At 37.6% G+C, this 20,482-nt stretch overlaps 1 protein-coding gene, 1 long non-coding RNA gene and 1 pseudogene across 5 annotated transcripts; all 3 read right to left on the reverse strand.

The window, feature by feature from the left end:
- Positions 1-5,570: 5,570 nt before the first annotated feature.
- LOC123467748 lies at positions 5,571-6,659 on the reverse strand. The gene is made up of 2 exons (XR_006641868.1): positions 6,005-6,659; positions 5,571-5,923 (listed from the first exon to the last, which is right to left on the reverse strand). It is a non-coding gene; the product is annotated as an uncharacterized LOC123467748 (long non-coding RNA).
- A 516-nt stretch (positions 6,660-7,175) lies between these two features.
- On the reverse strand, positions 7,176-9,118 carry LOC123467741 (annotated as a pseudogene).
- Positions 9,119-11,323: 2,205 nt separating this feature from the next.
- On the reverse strand, positions 11,324-16,511 carry LOC123466442. Of its 4 annotated transcripts, XM_045167540.1 has the most exons (6): positions 13,054-13,299; positions 12,495-12,995; positions 12,250-12,420; positions 12,052-12,184; positions 11,884-11,990; positions 11,324-11,812 (listed from the first exon to the last, which is right to left on the reverse strand). In XM_045167540.1, exons 1-6 carry the CDS (start codon positions 13,255-13,257, stop codon positions 11,450-11,452), a joined length of 1,479 nt encoding a protein of 492 aa, XP_045023475.1. In that variant the 5' UTR covers positions 13,258-13,299; the 3' UTR covers positions 11,324-11,449. The 4 variants fall into 4 exon arrangements, with proteins under 4 accessions (XP_045023475.1, XP_045023477.1, XP_045023476.1 ...); XM_045167542.1 differs by lacking the exons at positions 12,495-12,995; positions 13,054-13,299 and adding an exon at positions 16,265-16,511; XM_045167541.1 differs by lacking the exons at positions 12,495-12,995; positions 13,054-13,299 and adding an exon at positions 16,260-16,511.
- Positions 16,512-20,482: the final 3,971 nt, after the last annotated feature.

Below are 20,482 nucleotides of genomic sequence, written 5' to 3' on the forward strand. Positions count from 1 at the left end.
GTTCAAAAGTTGAAGAACACATTGCAGCATTCACAAGTGTTCTCATCATAGAAACATGGCTATTGCCGACGAATATTCAGAGTTCATCGAATGAAATCCATAGAATCTCACTAATTTTGACATTCTGCGCCGATCTAGACCATTCCCGTTGCTCTAGCATGGACGGTTCCAAAGTTAGCAAATACGGCTAAATATGCAAATTAGCTATAACTCCGCAACCGATAGCCGCCCGGTGAAAATATTTGCACGCCGAGCTCCTCTCCTCCTTCCCGATCAAGCCCTCGAGTCAGATTCACAATTTACCTGAACGAAAAAAATCAACGGTGACGTCTTGCGGCAGACGGGCGCTTCGCGCCCGCTGCCGCGTTTACAATTATCCTTATTGCAACACAACCGAGCCCCTCCTCCTAAAAATCACATTTATCGGTTTTATCTCTTTTTCTCCAAAATTTCACACAAACAAGTTTAAAAATGATGTTATTTCGACTAATTTTGATATTCTGCGTCGATCTAGACCATTCCTGTTGCTCTACGATTTGTGGTTCAAAAGTTAGCTATTTTGCATAAGGTTTCCTAAGTTCTCACTGTAGTAAAATGATGATTTCTCACGAATCTTTGATATTTAAATATTGAAATGCATAGATTCCGACTAATTTTGAGATTTTGCGTCGATCTAGACCATTCCCATTGCTCTAGAATGTACGGTTCAAAAGTTGGCAAATGCGGCTCAAATTGAAAATTCGCTTTAACTCCTCAACCGTTAGCCGCACGTTGAAAATTTTTGCATGCCGAGCTCCCCTCCTCTTTTCCGATGAAGCCCTCGAGTCAGATTCACAATTGACCTGAACGAAAAAATCAACGGTAACGTCTTGCGGCAGACGGGGCTTCGCGCCTCGCCTTCCGCGTTTACAATTATCAGATGGATAACGTCTATATTTCCTGAAAAGAGTTACTTTGTTTTACTACTATTATGTCATTGAATTTAGTTAATTCAATTTGTAATTAAGTTAAATAAATTAAAATTACCATTTACCTTATTATTCAGCAATACATTAAAAAAGTAAAGTTTAATTCAGTATTGTTTTTGTTGTTTTCGAGTAAACTTTATTTTATAAATACTTTACTTAACATATTTAGTTAACATTTGGGTGTGTATTGTTACGTAATAATAGTATTGATTCAAGTATGTCTACGAACGGATCTGTTTCTGAGCTCGTCAAGGGATGTTATCAAAAGTTATAGTGATAAGCTTGAAATGTTTTATTTCAAATGCAAAAAAAGAAATCTACACCATTAGAAGAAATTCCTGGTTTCATCAGTCTCATTTAACGATTCATGAAATCTTGACCCTAACGTATTATCCTGGTGGAGTGAAATGTCGCAGAAGTATGTGGAAAATGATTTTGATTAAAGTATGTTTCCATTTTTTATACTTAACTATATTATACTTTATTATTTTTTTTTTATGCTATGCTTAACTGAACTATTATACAATGTACTTTACTCTTATGTCGTTTAAATTCTATTTCCGTTATAGTGGATTATACTATTTTTTACAATACTGTACCATACTATACTGTTTATTTATACTATACTTTTCTATAATATACTATAACATTCTGTAAGCTACTTTTCTATGTTTTAATATACTTTACTATTATTTTTTTTAACTCATGGACCACCCATTGATTGGTATTATTTTTGCCATGAAGTTTCGGTACATATTGTTATTAATAATTCTGAAAAGATTGGTGGCATCGGCATTACTGTAGAAATTGATGAATCAAAGTTAGGCAAAAGTATTTAATTTAAAAATTTTTGGTATTTTTATGGTTCTAATATAATTCTTGTATAGAAAAATATAATCGAAGGAAAAGGGTTGATGGAGTCTGGGTATTCGGTGGAGTGGAAAGAGGGTCCGGAAAATGTTTTCTTGTTACCGTTATTGATAGATCCGCAAATACATTGCTGGAAGTAACCAAAGAATGTATTTTACCTGGATCTATCATAATATCTGATTGTTGGAAAGCCTATGATAAGCTAGAGTAAGTATTAAGTGTTATTTATTTTTTATGTGTATTAAGGTTAAGAATGTGGATTTAGAATAGGGAACGTAATAATTACATTCATTTAAAAGTAAACCCTAGGTTGCATTTTAAAGATCCAGAAACTGGAGTCCATACGAGCCAATTAGAGGGTTAATTAATTGTAATTAATTTTAATACACCATTTGTTTATTCTTTTTATTTTTTTTATTGTGGAATTTAGCAAAAAAGTCTTCCAAACGCAAATAGGAGTAAAAAATTTTTGCTTGATATCTAGCTACGTTTGTGCTTGTGCGTTATGCTTATTTTGTAAGTAGTCTGCCATTGTTATTCAAAAATTGCTCCATATACTTCAATGAAGCTTGTTGTAGCAGCCACGGGATTCATCCTTTTAAATTTCTCCATATGGGGATTAAGAATTCGGTTTTTTATTTTTAGATTAAAATTTATTTTCTTTTCAAAAACATGATTGTTATGTTAATACTTGTTATGTCTTCCACATATTTGGGATTCATTTTTTCCCTAACGGTGGTTCCATGTTTTCCTCCTTTTCCAGATCCTTTATGCGCTAAAAATTAGGTATTAAAAGAATTTTTATTTTTTAGTAAAAATTTATTATTCTTACTTTTTTAGTATTCATTGATAAAAATTGACGACATCAATTCATTCATGAATTTGTAAATAGTATAGTGGGAATTTTTTACAATATTTATAGTCCAATCTTCTGAGACGATTACGTTAAGTTTTTCAAGGTGTGTTTTCAAACGCATAGGGATATTAAATGGCTGAGTGATTGGATATTTCTGTTTGAAATAAATTTTAGTCAAGTTATTAGTTCTTATTTACATATTTTATGTCGTAATTATTACCGTCAATTCAATGTTTTCTATTGTTAAATCTGATTCATCATCAGATATTTCATTATAAACCTCTTGCAGAATGCGGATAGCAGGATTCCTGTAGTCCGGCAATGCCTCTATCCACCATCTTCCGCACCTTTTTTTAACAGGATTTCTTATGGGATTATTTTTTCTAGTTGAATAATTTGGTGGAATCCGCAAGAGTGCGTTCGCAAACAGGGGGGTCGCGTCAGTCACTTCCTCTATTATATCATTACGTTTAAGTTGTGACATTTTGTAATTGCCCTTGTTATATTTATGAGTTTCATGTTACACGGTAATACGATTGTCATACAGAAATAATGAAATATAATCACATTTTAATTTTCGGAGTGAACTTATACATTTATTGTTACACGTTTGGACTTATTACATCCCTTAAAGACAGGTTGGTATAAGAAGAATAGTAAAGACGTTTAAGTAAAAAAGTATACTGAATGAATATTTTTTATTAGTAATTCAAATTTCATTACATAGTTATGGTGTATTCTTCTCATTTTGATTCAAAGTTATGCCACCCATACAAAACCGTTTTCTTAACTTTTCTAATCGCGGAGTGAAATCGGAGATTGGAATCGGGGATTGAAATCGGGGAAGGCACAGAGCACCGAATTCACCACACCGAGCACCGAAATCACTTCCCCGATTAAGATTATCCCCGCACCGGATCGACTAAAAAGATCCCCGATTGGCGCGGGGTCAAGCGCTACCCCTATAAGAATTTCCGTATGTTAAGTACAACTATTGCGGATTTTTCATTTTTCAAATATATATATGTATATATATATATGTATATATATTTTTTTTATTTTTTTTATTTTACATATTTTTTGCTTAAAAATATTGGTGAAATTTTTTTTCGAGTTGACAACCTCCGCTATAACTCCTCAACCGTAAGCACATCACAATAATTTTATAATTTTATAATCAACAGCTAATAAAAGCATCCAAATTCCATCACATTAATGAACCATGAGCCAAGTGGTAACTCTGGAACAACCGAGAGGTCACCGACTCTATTTCTCGAGGTTCACCGCTTGAGAAAAAGCGGATAAGAGGTAGAAATAGGGATCGGCCCCGATCCTAATCGGGTTTCGAAATTCGGGCCTTAGGGCGGGACGTTCGGGGCTCGGGGTGAAATTTTTTAATCCCGATCTCAATCGGGATTGTATCGGGTGCCTAATCGGGGATGCAACCCCGATGGTATTCAATCAATCGACGTAAAAACATAATCGATCGAGTCGAAATCAATTATTATGATGAAAAACGGGGAGTTCTCCCCGGTTGCCCCGATAAAAATCCCGACCCAAATTCGTAGTTTGAATTCAGGCGCCATTTTTGCAAATGGCGTCGGGGTGAGCGGGTTAACCTCAATTTTTGCTCCGCCCCGTGCTGACGAAGTAGCACCCCGATTCCGCCCGGATTGCCCTTTTCTGGGATGGGCGGGGCAGTTAACCCGATTTTGGCTAATCGGGGCCGATCACTACAAAACGCCATTATTTGGTAGCGTTCCTTTGTTGTGTAGCTATATGGCATCACTGTAGTCGCTAGATATTTAATATAGCAGACAGAAAATGGCGCTATGAAAAATCTAGAATTTGACGTTTGCTGTCTTTTGAGGAAAAATAGACTAAATCTGGCGTTGCATCTGATCACTATCATTAAACTACTAAGATATAACAACAAGGGATCAACCACGAGCATATCGAGGCGCTTTTGGCCAATCGAGGTTCACATTTCGGGGCATCAGGGTGGGGATTTCGGGACTAAATCGGGGTACGCGCTACCCGATAACTGCAACTAATCAATTTATAGTAAAACCTAATCGATCGAGTATTTCGACCCGATTGCCCCGATAACACCCCGATTATATTTATTCTGCCCGCCTACCCCGATTTTTTACAATAAATGTGGCTTGATATTAAAAATAAAATCAAATGAAATCATTTTCTTTCATTAGATTCCATTTTCTCTTGGTTTATCCGGTGGGTGATAGTAAAAATAATAAAAAGGGAAATTGCGGAAATTTACAGTATTTTGGGAAAACACTAGAAATTAAGGAAATTTACGCTAATCAAGCAAATAGAAAAATAGGCAAATACGGACATATTTCCCAAGGCTCACCCTGGAAAAGAGTAGGCGACCCCTGAACAACAACAAGCAAAAACTTTCCTTAAGAAATGGATTTTGCACCAAAAAATCGCTGGCTAGGTTCAAAATTCTTAAAATTAAATTTTAGACAAAACCAATTTAACTAAAAGTTGTTGAAAGAAGCCCCTGATCGCCAGGGTTTCTTGTTTAAGGCCCAGTCGTCGGGAACTCGGGGCCACCGGATTTGATCCCAGGCCCAGCTTACCCTTGGCATCGCAGTCCAATGCGATACCAATGCGGCGAGCTACGACTCTAATTCATATTACTTCATTTTCGATAAAGTTCGACTACTGAAACAACTTGTCAATTGTCACGTCAGATTTGAGGAAAATGTAACAGGTGGCTGCTGTACTAAATGGAAAATTAAAATTTTTAATACAATGATCACGTCCCACGTCACTTTCTTTTCGATTGGCAAGTTTTCCGCCAGTGTTCTTCTGCGTATCTGCCTGTTGCCGTTAACACAAAAACCACATTTGCGAGGAAAATGTGTATTCCATTTTAAACCAGTCAGGTAGGTCCTTAAATACCATATTATTGTCGTAGGATCTCTTTTTAGTAAAAAAACTTCAAAGACCAAACAAGTTTTGCAAGAAAGGTCCCTGCTGGATTTCCTTACATGTAATTTTTAGTCTACATTGCTGGCATTAATGCTTGCCTCTTCAGGGTGGTATACATTTTATTTCAGCATGCATGAATCATATATTTAACCCAACTGGGTTATCGTTGCTTAACTTGCTTAATTTGTTAATCATTTATATTATCTTGATGGCTTAATTTGGTCCTGCAGATGTAGCCTACACCATCCATAGTTTCTCGAGCACATCCCTGTATGGAGAGTAAGAGCTCTTGAATGCTGATGTCTACAAATGTAATGCATCATGCAAAGAGCATGCGTTCATTTCGTACGATATTATGTGGAAGCATCGCGTCGGCAGACGCTTTTAGTTAGCAGCACGTTACTATATATGGGATGTTCCGGCTTGATCTCCGGCAGTCGGTGCTCGACCACCATTGACAGCACAATACATCCTGCATTCCTTCTCCGTCGTATCCTTGTGGGAGCCGTTTTCCCGAAGACTGCACAAAATCATCCAGTGTTCCTTTACGCATAATTTGGAAAATGTCTTGTTAATGACTGTCTCCTTTGCGGCCACCAGCAGCACCATACCAAATCAATGGCTTTATTAGTCTTTATTCCATATCGTTTAGGCACCGCTACTCTCGTCTTCACTTGCTGCATGCTGATAACTGGTAAGTCTTGATGCCATTCTTTCATACTTCTTCCAAGTTGATAACAACAGCAGCGCATCGATTGTTCAGTAAAGCCCGTATCTCGGTCTTGTCGAATGCTCTGTGAATGCACTTTATTACCAGGCAGAGGTTTTTGTACCAACCCAATGCTTATATTTGGTTTGCAAATGATTGAGTGAACTGAATATGTTTCCAGGGTCTTAACGAAGAACTCCAAAGGGAAAAATTGCTCTGACTAGGCATAAGTTCGACCTAGCGTTTTCATTTTGCTACTCAGGGCGGCCAGTTTTGTTTCAGTGTCGGCACTACTCAGTTTCTTGACTTCAGCATTGATAATATTTTGCTGGTCACCAGAGCCGAGTCGTAATGATTGGCACAGTGCAAAATAGCCAGTTTGCATTCCCACAGACCCAATGGCTCAGCGAATTGCTCGTATAGTTGAGTCACGTCAAGCAAGTCGGAATGTAAACGGCTGATGGTGTCGGCATCTCGACTGGGCAACCGAGAGACGGATTCTAGCACTTGAGACTGGACCGCCGGTGTTCGTTCGAGCCTTGAGAAGTTGCTCGTTGACTTTAGTGCATAGAGAGCATCCTTAAAAAGGAATGAACATTTAATTAACAATTTTGCTTCAGTTTCTTTGGCAAGTAAACAGTTACCTCATTGCGGTAGCGAGACGGGGAGTCCTGTCTCAATTTTTCACTGATGGCGTCCGTACTGGCCGCATCATCCAAGTATCGATGAATCAGAGCGTTGATCAGACCAATGCAGGTGTCAGAACCGGAAAGGATGAGGTCGCGGAACAACGTTGTCTTGAGTGACATCCGCATTTAAGCCGACAATGATTGGACGAGCAAATGGAGCTGGTGGTCGCACAACACATTCCAAAGAGCAAATACTTCGACGGTATGATCCATCAGCAATTGTTTCATTGCAAACAGTGATTTTCAGCACAGTCAGCAACTCTTCGCTGTTGACGACACAGTCCAGCAATAGCTGATGTGTTTTTCCTACATTTCTGGCGAGCGGCATAAGCCAAAGGGGCCTCAGTATGAATCCGAGATAAAGATTAAGTCCGTTATGTCGACCAGAGAATTGATAAAGTTGATAGCTCAGTCGGTCAGCTGGGAGTCCTGGATGCTTGTCGAACATGCCAAATTCAGAGGAGTGGCACAGGCTTGATCTTCTCGCAGAACATGGAAAAAAGCGTGAACGGCCGTATTGTTCGGACCTAAAGAGTCAAATAGTGATTGGCGGAGAATATCCACCGGGCCTAAGTTGGGTGACGACGTAGCAGCATTGCGTCGCCAGGAAAATGAACTTTCGACGTCCCACAGCATGTTGCGTTACAATCAGTGCAGGCTCAGGTGCTGGAGAAGCAAAGATTGATGTATCGATTTGTCTTTTGAGGGTGAGAGTAAATTCTGCCAATACCCATGTCTTTCCGTCCAAACGCAGCGCGTTTTGCGTCTCTATCAATTGCTGGGCAGCTGGAAAAAGGGAATTAAACAATGTACAGACTAAATCGTTCTTTGAGGCTATATGTGGCTAAAAAACGCGGTTCCGTGAGAATGTAGGGCCGAATGGACTTGGTGGGGACGCTGAGGAGACGCATAGGGCCGTGTAACCAGGTGGTAGACGCACTTGAACCAACTGAAACGTCACCGGGCGACTAGAAGGCGTAGCTCCGTTGAATGTACGCCAGGTCAAAATGCTAAAGTACAGACGTACACCAGATGCAGTAATTTGCTACCAAATGCAAGTTGGTCGTTCGCTCAACTCGATGGTCGCAATACCAACCAAAGGTCGGAAAGTGGAACAAACCGCCGTCCTGTTGCAAGAAAATTTCTTCCGTTATTTCGTTTCTATTGGCGTTATTGGTTCGTCCAATACCTGGCAATATTGGTGGCAAACTAGACGATGGTATTGAAACCGATGGCCGTTACCCGAGTCATGGCTTGCACATCTGTTTCTAAATCGTACACCTGGATGATTCTCTTTTCCGATCATGAGTCGAGCGAAAAGCCTGTCATTTCACAATCTAATTAGTATTCGTAAAAGAACAATGTCTACTTTTAAGTAATACCTGAACAAAACATTCGTACATGCAACCATGTGTCGCTCCCATGAAAATTCGACCGCTGGTCGTAGGTGTTGGTTACAATGTAGGCCTCATCTATTGGCACGGAGAACAATGGTTCGGTTAACAGGTGCATTTCTTCGTAGTTAGTATTGGGGTTGGAGAAATCAACTTCCACGAGAGCAATTTTCACAGCTGTGGCCAGCCACAGGGGGTATTGGAAGTGTTTGGTTGATGGATATGTCTGGTTCGAATAGACCAGTTTAACAGCAATAATTGGTTTGCTGAGACTGATGAAAAAATCACCCTAACCACATGATTAAAGAAATAATTAGTTTTTGTCATAGATGTTCTGTTTGTAGGTATATCCTTACCCATCTCCATATGTCCAAAAGTACATTTCACTATTGATGCTCAACTATATGTGTTAATTGATATGGAAAAACCCCATCACAAATGCTTGTAAGTGAAACATGCATATGCATGGATGTCCGATAGGTGCATTTACCAACACACACTTAACAGACATAAGCCAACGTCCTCACACTTTTTGTTCTCTATTCTCACCAAAAGTCTTGCAGGTCTCACTATCCCAGACAACTGTAAAAGAAAATTTTTCATCAGAATTCAAGAAAAAATTCAACATCTATAGAAATGAGTGTGCATGTGCTTCTACACGTTACCTGCATTTACTAACACACACTTAAGAGACATAAGCCAACGTCCTCACACTTTTTGTTCTCTATTCTCACCAAAAGTCTTGCAGGTCTCACTATCCCAGACAACTGTAAAAGAAAATTCTTCATCAGAATTCAAGAAAAAATTCAACATCTATAGAAATGAGTGTGCATGTGTTTCTACACGTTACCTGGATTACAGGAAGCCGAAATTGAAGTAAAATGCAGAGTCGATACGTCATGTTGTAAACTAGTTTTCGGCGTATAAATCTTTGATTCATTCTGCTTTTCAGTTTCCATCAGGGTCCTTAAACTCCAGGCAGAACTTGTGCTGTGTCACTTGAAGCAAATCAAATGTGTATTCAGAATTTTGCCAATGCAGCATGTTGCCAATAGCCAATGTCTAAAATAAAAATGATAGATTGATTGAAGCTTAGGGGCACTAAGGTATAGTCATCTGACAGCCAGAGCTATAGGGTGTGCCTAAAATGCGCGCAACGCGCCTGCGCGCCTGAACCCCCTAAACTGCGCGCAATCCCAGCGCGCTTGGACCACTAAAATGCGCGCCTTCATTTGCGCGCATTTCTCCCAATTTTGTGCGCAATTCGCCCAAATTTGCGTGGATTATAGCAAAAGTAATTTAAAATTTCTTTAAAAAAACACAACTCGTTAGGGTAACGTGATGGTAGCCTACATGTATTCCACGTTTCATAAATGTTGCACACATGCTGACATTAAAATTTTATTTTGCACAAATTCTGCAGAACCATTTAATATCTTCTGGGGTTTCAGGCCATAATTCACACTTGCGGTGGAACCATTCTTTACATCCGTCGCACTGGATGAGATCCCACGGTGGTTCTTTTCCTATAGCTTTTTTATCAGAAGCTGCACTTTTTGTTTTCAACAGTTTTCACTGTTGCTATGCTTAAAAACTAAGTGCCTCTAATACTAGCGCCCATAGAATAAACTTCGAGAACATTATAATTTTATAATTTAGTTTATTTACTTATACATCATTTTTATTACACAGTGAAATAGGGGGTACACGATTTCATATTGCGCGCAAATGAAAGCGCGCATTTTAGTGGTCGAAGCGCGCTGGGATTGCGCGCAGTTTAGGGGGTTCAGGCGCGCAGGCGCGTTGCGCGCATTTTAGGCACACCCAGAGCTATAGGACTCAGATTTGAAAGATGTCAAAAAATAGTTTGTTATTTTTTTAATGAATCCTTTCTAACGCCATCTTGCGACTAAGGTTGAGTCAAAGTCAGGGTAAAAGATAGTGTCGCCGGTGAAAATAGCCATCGAAATTACGAAAAGGAAGGGTATTTCTTTTGTCTACACTCTATAGCAGTGTACATCGAAAAACAGAAAATGTCCATAGAAACCTTATTAACTTGTTGTTGTTCAGTATAGTAAAAAAAAAAAAAAAAAAAAAGTATTGGACAGAATAATACATACATAAAATTGTCCTAAACATCTTCAACTTGTAGACCTATTATGTGTCTTCTTTTTACCTGCACGCTAGACAATGCCGAGGTATACTCTGACAAGAGCGACATCTTTGCACTAGGCCTCGTCTTTGAATATGTTAAATGTTGTTGAAAGGCAATTATCTGTATAGTTTCAATACTGACAAGATCAGCATCACAAACAGCATAATCGAGAGAGATCCAATATCAAACTCGCATAGTATACGTTGTCCCATCTATTTGGTTTTGGGCCTCACAGAATGCCTCATGGAATGCTCTTGCTGCATTCAGAAAAACAAAAATTCAATTAAAGTTTGGAAAAAGGTTATCATTTGGTGCGGAATATTACCAATCGACCGAAAGACAGCCTAGCCGAGAACAGCTAAACAATTGGGCTTGCGATTCGCCATACAGAATCGGACAAAGTAAAATTTGGCTTAGACTATACACAGTTAAAATTAATATGTACACTTAACCCCACTTGCAAGTGGGGAAAATGGAAGTACCCACTTATAAGTGTAGATGCCCACTATTAGGTGTATGCATACACTTAATTATACACCTAAAAATAAGTGTATCCCCCCACTTAGGTACTAAGTGTGTTTAAGTGTACCCTAAAATCCTATACTTATTCCTAGCAATAGGTGTACAAATAGGTGTATAATAAGTTGGCTAAATTTAAGTGTACAAAATTTTAAAAAATAAAAATATTCAATTTGTAGGGAAAAGCATCACCAGACAAGTCTGACCATGCTATATTCTGTATTTAAAAACAACATGTCTCAATCAAACAAGAAACAGCACAATTTTACACATAATTATAATGAAAACATATTATGAGATAAACACGCTGCTTTTTAATTGGAAATCATTAGACAGCATCAGAAGAATTACCCAAATTTTTTGAGGCAATGTTGTCTAGCATGTTAGCAAAAGATTGATTTGAAGGGTTAATTGTGTAACAACTTTCCCCTAAGAATATTTGAAAGACAAACTGCTCAAAAAAAAGATAAAATTTGTCTAGATGTTTTGGGAATTCCAATCTAAACACAAAAAAAGAGGCGAAGAGGACATTGAATGCCCTTGAGCAATCGCTGCCAAGGGGAATAACACTAAAGTCCAATATCAGGTTAAAAGACAACGGGTGCTCTAGGGATCCAACAACAATAAGGAAGGGCTGCTTATGATGGACAACATCCTTCGCCTTAGCGATCGCTGAAATCGATGCATTTTCCTGTTGATGTAATATAATCATTTCGTCAGATTATGTTGGAATAAAAACTTCATTAGGCTACTTTTTGTTACCTTCACAAAGTGAAATAGGCGATCCAGTTTGGATTCGAAAGATGCTTTTTTAACGTTATACACTGCTGGCATAAGTTGCAAACATAAAATGAGGGAATTCATGGAATCTAAAACAAGTAAAAAAAAAATCATTTCAATGTTATTAAATTTAGTTGCTCGTGTATTTACCATCAGATGACTTGGGAACGTTCTTGTTTCCGCTTTTAGCCAAAAACCGAAGAGGAGCAGAAAATCTATCCAAAAATCGGCTTTTGAATGACAAATGTTTATCAGGATATTTTTGATGGAAGTCACGAAGAATCTGAAATTACCACAAAAATATGTTGTAGAATGTTACCAAACGTTACATGAAATATTCAAGCATACCAAAGATCCTTCATCACAATTCATGAACCTTGGGTACTCCACAAGGATTTCAGATACGCATTTAAATCGAAATGTACTCTCCCGATCGCGGAAGTCAAAGGTTTTTTCCATGTATTCAACAATTTTGGCTTTATTGTTGACTGAAACGACATGAACTTTCATCCATTCCACCTAATCAACAAAAAACGAGATGATCAACAGGCTAAATATTATGATAAAGACTAAAACACATATAAAGCATTTACCATTGATTTCATAATTTCCTCATCAAAGCCGTCAGCAGCAGGTAGTTTATTCTCGGGTACTACACCCTTTTTAATTTTCTTTATTCTCTTCTTCTTTTCACCAGCAATTCCATCTGATTCCTTGTTCTTTGATAAACCGTTAGGTTTTCTCTTCCTAATTCCCTCTTTTCTTCTTATTTCTTTGATTTTATTTTCAATGAAACCACCAGCTACTGGGTGATAGAAAACGTCGTGATTGAAAGACACACCACCATCTTGATCTGTGTGCTTTGTTGCTAGGCATGGGAAACTCTTTATAATTGCAGCTGCGTACATGTGTTTGGTATTCACTGATGGGTAATGTTTTTGTTGGTTACACTCTACCATGTGATTACACACAATGTTGACTATCTCGATGCGTTCACTGTGGGTCACGAAATCCTCGTTTCTTTCAATGTAGTTAAAAACAATTGCTTTCCCTTTCTGGCTACATTTAAGAATTTCCATTACATTTGGTGCACCCTGTATAATTTGCGTGTTAGTCTTTTTGTCATCTTAAACATGGAATAATTGTAAAAACCTGTTCAGCAGTCGATTCCTGTGATTCACTTGTAGACGGAACTGGGATTTCAGACGTAGAAGTAGACGGAATTACAATGCGAAGAGTAGTTCCAGTTTCATTTGGCTCATTTATTATTGTATGATTTCCAGCAATGGAGTCAGCAGAGCGTAACTTTTCCAATAGTTTCCGCAATTTAGAAGCTGGGCCAATTTTGAAGCCCATGCTTGCTACTTCCGCGTCATTAAGAATAAGAAATGATTCCCCGTCGATTTCATTTCCTTTTGAGTAATAAAGGATTAAATTAGATTTGTATAATATTTCACGTAAGACAACATTCATGAATTTACCTTTCAGAATATTGGTTACATTTTCATCAAAGCCTTTGCTTTTTCAAAAACACTTCTACATCGTCTATATTCCACATTTTGATTTCATCATTGGTTGCCTCCATTTCTTTAGCAATTGGTTTTAGTATTTCGGATATTCAGAGGTAGTCCGAGAAAAAAGGAAGACTAATAATGAAATATTGGAAAAATATTAAGTTAGTTGTCTATATAATGTGACGAGGGCTGACATATTTGTTTGAATCATTAGAAAAATTCAAAACAAAATCAAGCGGCTCAACCAAAATGCATGAAAGGATACTTAGAAATAGAAATTGTTCTTGGCTTCGTTCCTCAACTAGGTAGGAGTGGTAATCGGTTTCATAAGAAACTGTTTTCAACACAGATAATACAAGGAAAATTGTGGAATTATTTTGAACAATTATGTTTGTAATCAATGCAAATTTAGGCAAACCCGATTCAGTCTCGTAACTTTTTTTAATAACAATAATCCTTCTTGGACGGTATTCCCATCCTTGGAATTTTACCCATTTGTGAACGGAATTTTTTAAAGAAGGATCTAAGGAAATTTCCCGATGCAGAGAAACAGGGAGCAGTGCAATTACATCAGCAAAGGAGAGATTTGATTTCCCTGCTTCAAATGGTCCAAAAATTTTATTTGTACATAAAATTTCTTTTTCCATCACATTGAGGCAATGCAAATGCTGTACATGTGAAGCTAAGGACTTACAAATATTAATATAATTACCAATGAACTGTGCTCTACGTTTCAGTACGTAGTGAAATGATTCAAATCGCATGCACCAGTACCGAATCGGTGGCCCATGCATTTTTATCATTTGTGGATAGTGAATAAGATGGTGCATTTTATTAATAGGTTGTGTCTCTGGAAAAAGGAGGTTAAACTGTTCAAAAAATTCCGAAATCATGACTTTTAAAATGTTACAATGAGCTATAGTAACCTCCGGGGAAAATATAATGTCGCAAATTGATAAAAACAAAATTAGAAAACGAAAGTGTTTGTCATCCTCTGGAATTTTGTCTGCGAACATCAAAAGAAAGTTTCTCAAAAGGCATAAATTTTGTCCAGCTCGTTGTTTAGTACTATAATTCCCTAACTCTCGCAAATTTGCATCAGTAAATTTAGGACTAGGCTTGTTTTCGGAATCATATCTGCCGTAATGAAAAGAACTGATCCTTTCATTAATGAAATCGGCAGATAATCCATATTCCTTCTTATGAATATTCCACTCTCTTAAACATAGTTTTAAACAAAATGGGGAAATTCCTTCAGGAATGTCATGCATCGCATCTAGAATAAAATTTTCACCAATGTGGAAACAACTACTGTCATTCAATGGGCAAATTCCCTTAATCCCCGTACTGGGGTCCCCGTTAGGACAATTTTCTGACATATATTGTGCCTGCTCATCGATTGAACGCCTGCTACGCAACACAACATTGTCAGACGTGGGATGATTTCTAATATCAGCTCTTATAATTTCACATAAACGACATAGTTTCGTCGCCGAGGGGCTCATGAATCCACCAATTTCATGGGCACCTTTAGTGTCGGCACATAGCGTTACAACTGTTCCGTGCACTCTAAAACCGGGACGATGAGGAATGTCAAGAAGCATTCCCTCCTCTGATTCCAAAATTCGAAGTTCTTTCATGAATTCTTTAAAAACGACATCAAATCCATACTCCTGCAGGTGTTTAGTTTTTACTATCGCAAAAGGGAAAATATTTTTTTGACTGGAATTTTCAAGTGGTGGGATATTTAAAATCATATAACAAAAATTGCCAATTTCGTGAATCTTTACTTTGCTCCCAAGCGGATTAACCAAGTCTACGTCATCATAGAAAACTTGAAATCTCACCGCAAATGGGAATCGTTTTAGGAATGGATGATTTGCAAAATGTTCTCCATCCCTATGCGAACGTAAAAAACCGTCACTCGATTTCTTTTCTGAGAAAAATTTTTGATAAAAATCGTCGTTTGAAAACAAAGATGTCAGTGTTAGTCGAACACTGATGTACTGAAATGTGGTTTTGATTTGACGAGGCAAAATAACACCATTATGATTTCTAATTTTTTTTTCTTCGCTGCCAAAATAAATCTCTTCTGGTGAGACATAATTAAAATGTTTCGTGAAAAATTTGTTTCTTTTAAATGTAGTGGACAATTTCTGTAACGATTCAACAATTTCAGTTTTAGTACAAGGGTCGCAATGCATAAAAGTATCCAACAAGTTTTTAGTTAAAAAATTGATGGCGGTTTCAGTAACATTGAAGTGTGCCGATAATTTGAGCAGTATTTTACCTACTGAAACGCTAACAGAATCATCTGGGATGATTGGCATTCCTTCAAAATCATGATCAAAACTAGCTTCAGCTGAAATATCCTGCTCCATTGGTTCTACCTGATGTTGAGTTTCAATATTGTTGTCAGCGTCCATTTCCAAATCAACATTTTTTTTACACACAGATAAATGATAACGAAAATTGGCAAATGTATCAACTTTCTGTGTGCAACCATTTTGTCCACAAAAAAGCGCGTCATTTCTTTCTTTATTTGTTGCTGTTTTAAAACCATGTTGTTGACGGAAATGCTTTGTAAGGGCTTCGTACGGGCCTTGAATGACCAAAAAACATTTAAAACAAGTAAAATTCCTTTCCCTCTGTACAACAACAGGCATTGTGTTCAAGAAACGTTCTACCAAAAAATGCACTGCGAATAACTTTTTGGAAAAAAAAAAAAAAAAAACTTAAAACATTACCCCTTAATTATTTATCAAAGAACCAGATTTGTATCTATTGTACGGAACAACGATTACGCGATAAATGATTAATCTAAAATGTTATAAAAATGGTTACCAAACCGAAAATGGACAAATCCTGAAGACGAAGACCCTCTGGAATTTGGAACAGCAATAAAAGGCAGCAAATTACGCTGAAATCGCGAAACGGCTTACAAGATGAATGATCCGAGTAGTGTAGCACGAAAAGAAATGTAAAAATCACTTCAGTACCAATCGAGATTGAAAATTTAGCAAATGGCGAGAAAAATCAGAAACAAAATCCAGCATGGACAGCAGTCTTAGACGAGATAATGAGGAGAATGAAGAACACTCAGGAAAATCGGCAAACAGTACCACCATTTTGTTATATAAATCCCTAAACACAACATCTTTTGTAATGCGCATCTTTTGTTTTTCTTGCAACGTAAGGTGCCCCCCACCCTTTTCTACAAACCCAATCAAACAAAAAAAAGTTAGATTCAAAATTAGTTTATTTTTCATCACAGGGATTCACAGCATACAAAGTTATGTGTAAACTGGGACAATAATATAACAACAGACTCACAGACTGAAATGTTGCCAAATTTCAAATTGAAGAGAAATTGCTAGAAGGCAAGAGCGCGAGGAGAAACAAAGGGTTTTACAAGTGTGTTGTACACTTGTGGATGGGTACACGGGAAATCGTTTATAAGTGGGCTTATACACTTTTAAAAAGTGTTGACGATGCCCACCAAACCTACACTATGAATGGGTACACTTAATAAGTAGGCTTAGGTGGGCAAGCCACTTTTAACTGTGTAGTGAGAGTGGAGTAATTGGTCTTCTTGTATAGATTGCTGGACGTGATGGCGATGCAGGTCGAGGCAGGTAATGGGGAGGAGCACAGATGACACGGTATTATTTTCCACGTCACTACCACGGAGAAGGGCGAGTCAGCAACAGTCGACCACATGCAGCGGCGTATGTTCAATTCTATTCCGGCACTGAGGAAACAAGTCACAGACAGCCAAGCTGTCCGGTTCTGGAAGCGTCACACAGCAACTGATTCAGAATTTCCACCTGGCCTCAGTTAGGCCTACGTGCGACGTGGTAGCCTTGCGTCGTTAGGAAAATGAGCTTTTGATATCTCACCATACGTTCGGGGTTAAATGGGGGTGGTTCGGGTGCTGAAGAATTAAAGATTGAGGCATGGTGTGTTTTTTTATTCTTTTCGGTGGCTCAGGTAACTTTAGTCAATACAACGTCGTTTTCGACCGAACCCAGAATGTATAGCGTCTCCGACAAACACTAGATGGCCTGGGAATCAATTTAAAATGAATTATTAATGTTAATCGGGTTGCAGTCCAGTATAAGCCGAGTGGACTTGCAGAGGACAATGATACAAACATTTTAAGTCTTGGATTACTGATCGGAACAAATAACCCTCGATTGCATTTATTTTAAATATATTTGGGCTATATTAACATTGAGGAGGTAAAAACAAAAAACAAAAAACTTGTGGCGCAATAGCCAGGGAGCAGTCTCACAAAGGCAACATTATATGCAAAGATAACTGACAGAATTGGGTTTGAAACAACTGGCCGAACCGTCCAAGTTTATCTTGCAACGAAGACTAAAGTAAAGATAAGAAACGAAGCAAACAAATGTGAAAAAAACAAACAAGAGAAAACGAAACGTAGTTCCCATTTCATTTTTACTTGCTGATGAGGTAAGCAACTTGTCAACAAATATACTGTGCAATAGTGCGGTCCGACGGTTACTTTTGTTTTTGCTTCAGCCAAACGTATAAACTCCACCCGCAAGGTGGTCAAAGTAAGACGAAGTACTTACTGACATTCAAGATATGTAGTGATATTGGTCATTATGGCGAATAAATTTAAACAAAAACAAAACAAAACAAAAATAGAGCCAAGCATTTAGAGGGCAAACGATTTAGATTGGGATAGCAATGATGCTGTACCTGACCGTCGTCAAGCGCAGTTTGCACTCCATTCGAATGCGGCCAAATAATAGAACTGAATGACGTTTGCAAAAATAACGTTTTTATTATTAGCAACTTCACCGATGCCTCGCTTTTAATGACATGTTATTGGATTAAACTGGTCGCGTTAGTTGTCCTCCATCTTCAACAGATGTGACTAAGGTATTCAGAGCCGCCAAACAAAATGCATTAGTTTTATTTGAACCGTATCAAAAGGTTGTAGCGAACTGAGATTTACTTGTTTCAAGCCGAATGTGTAATTCGCACTCAGCTTTAAGCACCGACATTTCCAAAGGGTTCACATAAAACAGTTGCGATTTCAAGTTGTTTGATGCTTGTTTCACCTCACAATTTGCGTCGCCAACAGCAGCTTTAAAATGTCATCAGGATGAACACACAGCAGCAAGATCTGCTATTTTTTGCCTGTTGTATTTAAGTTAGTGCAATTATCGTCTTCTTACAGGTTTATTTCAGAATAACATGCGTTTCAATACTATAAGCATTACTATATTTACATTATTTTTAAATCTAATATACACAAAAACACTATATGTTCATTATAAAAAGGACGTAGGCTATATTAACAGTAGAGGAGAGTGGGGGCAATTGAGACACAGGGCAATTGAAACAAAAATTGTTTCTCTCGCCGTATAAGAGAAATTTTCTTGAAAAAATTAGGGTTAATAGAATGAGGGGGTTTACAAGTTTAGACAAATTTACGTGCTTTTGTATTCAAAATTTTTTAAGATATCTTGAAAAAACTGTTTTTTGTTCTCCGTCTGTTAAATTTGCGTTTTCAATTTTTTTGTTTTAACCCCTAAAACGCTACGCTTTAGTAATAAAATTTGTTTCAGATGATTTGCAATTCATTTTTCTACAATTTAATGTCATTTAATTTTTCCCTGCACTCTTAAATAATTTTAAATAATTAAATGTAACGATGACCCTATTGTTGGGCAATTGAAACACTTTGTTTATATTCCCTGTCTGCGAGTGGTTGCATTTTTTTTGCAAGTATTTGACGTAATTCATTTAAACAAATGTAAATCATCATGTTAACACAACTATAATACTTGTATTCGCTGTTTGGGATTTATTTAAAAAAGCATGTTGCTTAATGGTTATTTTTAATTTAATTATTTTAATATTTTAAACTAAATTACGATATAATTTAAGCATATTTTAAAAATTTGTAAATCGCATTGTACAGTATCCTGCACAAAAATCCGAACACCGATTTAATTTTTTAAAGCCACCTATTGGCGGGGTAAAGGGTTTTTTGTTTGTTTTTCTTTAAGAGGGAGGGTAGACGGGGTGATGGACACATAGGGCAGGGTTGGGTAAGTCTAGACATTTTTTTTATGCCTTAAGGTATTACGCTTTAAGGCAAGTAACAGGTCGGGACATTTTTGCAACCCCCAGGGTGGTGTGTTTTTTTTAAACGACAGTTGGAAATGTTGGACTTAGGCTGTGTAATACTCCTTACCCAAATAAATTAGATAGCTGCCTGTGCACAATTATCTCGATACCGATGGTATATGTGTAGAGCCTCTGATTGCGACGCCGTAGATCAGAGTTCGATTCCCAAAAAGGAATTGCAAAATATTTGGTATCGTTATAATATTCTTCATTCGAATTTGCTGGAAATATTAATTTCTCTAGAACGAAGGAGATTATTATTTTTTAAATTATTTAATAAACAGAAAAATCACATATTGCTCAATGAAAATTTGTTTTATATATAAATGAGAATTTCTCGTAAGTTAACCATATTAACTCAGCACCTCATCTGGAATCGAACGCCGATCTCCAGCATCGCATTCAGAAACGCTACACCTACGCCATTGACAGCGACGTAAACATTTACAGGCACCTGGAACATAAGCTAAATTGTTTCGGCAACATTACCAAGACCAAGCCCTAAATTTCCAACTGTCGTTTTAAAAAACACACCACCCTGGGGGTTGCAAAAATGTCCCGACCTGTAACTTGCCTTAAAGCGTAATACCTTAAGGCACCTTTTTAAAATGTCTAGACTTACCCAACCCTACCCTGTCGTGTCCATCACCCCGTCTACCCTCCCCCTTAAAGAAAAACAAACAAAAAACCCACTACCCCGCCAATAGGTGGCTTTAAAAAATTAAATCGGTGTTCGGATTTTTGTGCAGGATACTGTACCTATTGGTAAAATTTGATCACACTAGCAGTTGTGGCTGCTGAGATATCGTGATTTTCATTTTATGTGGGTATGAAGAAGCTTTCTTTTGGGAAAACCCACGTTGCAATTGCGCCGACACACCGTTTTAATTGCCCTGCTA

The sequence above is a fragment of the Daphnia magna genome, unplaced genomic scaffold (genome assembly GCF_020631705.1).
Source record: "Daphnia magna isolate NIES unplaced genomic scaffold, ASM2063170v1.1 Dm_contigs221, whole genome shotgun sequence".
In the NCBI taxonomy this organism is placed as follows: domain Eukaryota; kingdom Metazoa; phylum Arthropoda; class Branchiopoda; order Diplostraca; family Daphniidae; genus Daphnia; species Daphnia magna.

Coding starts and splice junctions, on each gene's coding strand:
- LOC123466442 (XM_045167540.1), bottom strand. CDS start 13,257: ATGGGCTTCAAAATTGGCCCAGCTTCTAAATTGCGGAAACTATTGGAA. Junction 12,185..12,249: donor ATTGTGATGAAGGATCTTTG/GTATGCTTGAAT, acceptor TGGTAATTTCAG/ATTCTTCGTGACTTCCATCA. Junction 11,991..12,051: donor CGTTCCCAAGTCATCTGATG/GTAAATACACGA, acceptor TACTTGTTTTAG/ATTCCATGAATTCCCTCATT.